Here is a 4,583-nt window from a genome sequence, read left to right on the forward strand (position 1 = left end):
GGGGACGGTGCCCCGTCGCCTCTTGCAGACCCTTTGCACTCACGCACTTTCTGGATTTTCCTGATCTGGTCAGAGAGCGTGTCTAACAGGCGCGTTTTCAGGAAGTCCGTCACTTTGGCCACTCGGCCGTCAATGTAGTAACTGGAAGGAAAAGAAGAAAACAAGGATCAGACAGCTGGGAGTAGCTCTGCTACTCCCAAACCACATCCTCCCATCTCACTGCTGCCCTGCACCAAGAAGCCTCCTCTGCTCTGAGGGAGTCCCTGCTTGCACCCTGCCCTGCCCTGGTCCTCTGGCCGTGCCTGAGTCTGGCAGATGCTTTCAGTCTCCAAAACAGGGTGTGAGGTGGGCACACGCTGAGCATCCCGCACTGCAGAAACCACGGGAAGTTTTGCACTTTCTTAACTATTGCTGGTGAAACACCGGGAGCAGAATGCCAAAGGCTTCACAGCTGATCTGTGCTGATCTCACAAAGGCCCTGTGGACGACGACCCTCTGACACGATGCCTGCGACAGCAGTGCCCGGGCTGCATGACCAGGAAGATCTTGGGACATCATCCACTCACGCGGCTCATCCCATCTGTACCTGTCCCCTGTCTTAGGGACACATTGTTTTCAAAATGCAGATAAGCCAGTCAGCCCTGGGACCAGCCCCATTGCTACTGGGAAGATTGCTTTTACGGGATGGCAAAATGGAAGACGCAAATCTAACGGCTGAAATGAAGGGAACCTTAGCCATAGGAGGACACTACGCAGACACCAGGGAGAAGAGTCCCAAGAGCAAATGCCCTCTGAGACACACCTGAAGTTGCTGCACTAAACACCCGGGAGAGGGCGGGAGAGCACATTCCCACGTGCTCCCACCAGTGGGAATAGCCACATCACTTTGCCCGGGTCATGGAACACTCTCCGTTCAATGGCTGGTCTGCAAGGGGGACTGTACAGAGCCTCTTCTGGTCTGAGAACCAGAATTGCTCGTGGACATCCTGCTGCAATAACAACCTTCCAGGCTAAGCCCTTATGGTGTTTCTGAGCAAGGACTAGCGACTGTGGGGTGCACGGGCTGAGGATCTATGGCACCAGAGCCAGCCCTGCTCCCAGCAACCCTGTACCACCTGCACCTTCCTTGCTCACTTTTCCAGCAAAATCCACAGCCGAATCCCCCACTGAAGAAACGTCATGGCTGGTACCTGCAGGGGAATTTCTGCTCTCACAGAAATCCCTTCTGCCCTGGGAACACCAGGGAGTGTTTCCCATAGAGAGGGCTGATTCCTGCTCTCCATGTGCTTGCTTATATAAAACACAGCTATAGTGCTGCCAATCATGACGTGAATCATCTGTCTGCAAGTGTGGGAGGAAGGCTCTGAAATGCCTCAGTACTGTCGCCTGGCTCCAGGACGTAAGGTGAAGCAGTCTGTCCTGGAGTGCAAATACCCTGTGGCTGGAGGTAATCCCAACCGGCTCCTCCCGAGGAAGTGTCTGGGAGCTGGCACCTCTGCCCTCACACAAGGAGCAGTGGCAGCCCTTGCACATCTCCCAAGGCTCGTCCCAGCCTTGCAGGGACACCAGGACATCTGCTGCAGCATGCACTGGCATACCCCTGGGATGGCCATTTGCCTGATAAATAGGTTTTGCAAGAGAAACTTTCTGAACCTCCTCCTCCCAAATCTGCAGTGTGCATCAGCTGCTCAACACAGCGAGCCCTGGAGCGTGTTGGAGGTTTGCTGGGGGGACGGAGGTGCACAGGAATTACAGCAGCTCTGGCTGGGGTTGGCAGGGCTCGGCCATTGCCTCCTAGCCCTCACTGGAGCAATGTCCACTCAGCGTTCACCAGAGTTACACAGACCCTTCTCCCTCTCCACAGGCTGGAGTGCAGCCATGGGTGCTGGGATGCATAATGGGCTGAAGACTCAGGGTCTGAAGAAAGGTGGATTCACCTTTCCAGGGCTGCTTTCTCCACAACATGCATCTCATCGGCACCAGTCAGCAGCTGTAGCGGCCGTAGTGGCTGCTTCACTTGGTGCCAGAATGCAGGAGCATCCCGAAAGGATGCCGTGAGCTAACAGCTGCAGCCAGAGCACCCAGTACACAAGCAACATGCACAGGTGCTCAGAGAGGATTTTTATGCCCCACCGCACCAAGTCACTACCCAGGTAACAGAGTAAATGTACTTGGCGCTGTGCAGTGCTGTGGTGAGGGGGGAACGATGCCAGCACTAAGTGTCCCAGAACAGAAATGCATTACAGGCTCAACCTGCAAATGCATTAGATGAGAAGAATTAATCCCTCCTCTGTCAACCCACCCCCAGGTGTGTCATCCCAGCTGTGTCCCCAGCAAAGCATGGGATCATGCCAGTCCCACCTCAATTTCACTGCAAAGTTGTGTAACCTGGGGAAGGAGGCAAGAGGCATTTCTGCATGTCTGTAGTGACTGGAAGGTGCTTAGGGCAGAGGCTATCTTGAGGGGAGACTTAGGAAGTGTTCAAAATCGTTCCGATCACTTATACACTATCGAACCACTGGCTGCTGGGAGGAGAGCAGATCTGTAAGCAGCAGGCAGCAGTGAGGTTTATGGAGATTACTTTTTAAGACAAAATTACAAAGCAGTGGACTCTGGGGATGGCAGATGTTTGGATTTTAGCACAGCACTTAAGAACTGAACTAAAACATTTATTTTGAGACTGCTGTGGACTAAAAACACCATCACCTGGGATGAAAACCGGCTGAAAGGCCATAAAAAGAAAGTTGCATTGACTGGGAAAAGATGGAGTTAGAGAGACCTCAGTCTGCGTATGGCCCCTCCGTGCAGCAGGCTTTCTGCAGGGTTCGGCTTTTTTGCCCAAAAAGTCCCCGAGCCCAGAATACACCCTGCTAAGGCAGGCTTGTACCTCCTCATCTCATTCAAGCGCAAGGTGTGCTCTGACCTACAGCTCCGCTGCCAAGGGAGAGGAACATCTCTCCAGCAGCAGCCCCAGGGGAGGCTCTGCCCTCCCGGGGACCGCGCGGAGGAGGCAGCCTGGGAAGGTGCCGCTGCACTGAGCACAGGGAAGAAAAATGCCCAGGACAGTGCCACGGTCACATTTTTTTGACACCTTCATTAACAACCCCAAATGTGGACTGGTAGAGGGATGAGAGGCAAAAATAAACCTGCTTCAGTATCAGGAAATCTTGTTGGTAGCATGGCTCCTGGGGGAGCGAGGAGGGGAGCACTCAGTTTGGGTATTTAAGCAGAGCATGAAGAGAATTACAAGCTTCTGTAAGATGGGCAAGGATCTCTTGCAAGATCTGGCTGGGAAGTTCTTGGACACCAACAGATACTTTCAACCTCCCCAGACTGGGAAAAAGGGAAAATGGCACCAGATGCACAAGGCTTGCGAGGAAGAGAGAGGCACTGAGGTCTTCGCTGGTACCAGGCTGCCCAGGAAGGGGTGAGCTGCTGCCAGCTGTAGGCTTCATCGCTGAGATGAGGGCACTTCCTTTTGAGAAGTTTCACCGTCAGTAAAGGCAGTATAGAAATCCACAAAATGCAAACAACTGACAGGCCTTTAAAGCAGGAGAAGCGCTCGTTAGGCGTGGATTATTCCCAGGAGCAAAGGCTGCAGCTTTGCTGATATTTACAATGACTCAGTGCACTTGACTTTGAAATAAAAAAACCCCTGAACAGTCGCAACTCTCCAACCTCCAAAAACGCCAGCAGCAGCTGCAGAGAGCTCCAGCGCTGACAAGTACCTCCCCAGGCAGCAGCACGGCGCGCAGGCAGCCGGCCCGAGCCGGCCCCGGGGACCGCGGCATCCACGTCTTCTCTCCCGGTGCCGGTGAGGTCTGAGAGCCAAAGGAGACGAATGGACAGACCCCCCCCCAGCCCGGGCAGGGGTCTCTGGCAGCCACGGCTCTGCAGAGGACGGGTAGCTCATGGACAAGCTACTTGTCTCCAGCACGGGCTGGCGAATCTTCCGGTGGGCTCCGGGTATGATGTGGCAGCAGAGTTGGTCATGGAGCCTAGGAGATACCAGCATGCCCACCGTGGGCACAGACCATGCCTTTTCTCATAACACAAGAGAGAATAGATATGGGCAATTGTATGTGGAGCTGACCCATCGTATCCTCCAATTTGATGCCACTATCTCTGTAGACAGAAAATCTGCAGGAATCAGCCAAGGAAAAGACGGAATCTAGCAAATAAATCCTAGATGAGACACATGTCTCAGAGGAAGAGCCATGTACAGCCACTTTGGGTGCCCTGGGGATCATTATATTATATAAAGCTATATAATATAGCTTTATATAAGGGGTACTTATATAAAGTATAAGTACTTTATATAAAAGCAAGGGGTACTCCATTTCTAAAAAAACCCCATTTGGATACCTGGAAATCCGGGATAGGATCAGTGCACTTTGCAAGGGAGGTGTGACTGTGTCACTCCAGAGGTGGCCAAACGGGAGCACGGCGTGGGGGGGGCCTTTGCCAAGGGCTGGGCGGGGATTTCTGCAAGCGTTAGGAAATGCACCACGCCAATTCCCGGCCCCCATCCCTGGCTGGAACTATAGCATGAGGCTCCAGACACAAAGCACAGAGCCGGGAAA

General features: G+C 53.4%; 1 protein-coding gene across 1 annotated transcript in view; it reads right to left on the reverse strand.

Annotated features, from left to right (window-relative positions):
- Window positions 1–43: 43 nt before the first annotated feature.
- The window catches only part of LOC104623724 (inactive heparanase-2), a gene marked incomplete at both ends in the record, with an annotated part of 80,501 nt that continues 75,961 nt past the window's right edge, over window positions 44–4,583 (reverse strand). Inside the window, one exon of the mRNA XM_010290894.1 lies at window positions 44–141. Within this exon, the coding sequence (XP_010289196.1) occupies window positions 44–141 (98 nt within the window). The remainder of the gene's footprint in view (window positions 142–4,583) is intronic.

This window comes from Phaethon lepturus, unplaced genomic scaffold (genome assembly GCF_000687285.1).
Source record: "Phaethon lepturus isolate BGI_N335 unplaced genomic scaffold, ASM68728v1 scaffold16347, whole genome shotgun sequence".
NCBI classification, from domain to species: Eukaryota; Metazoa; Chordata; class Aves; order Phaethontiformes; family Phaethontidae; genus Phaethon; species Phaethon lepturus.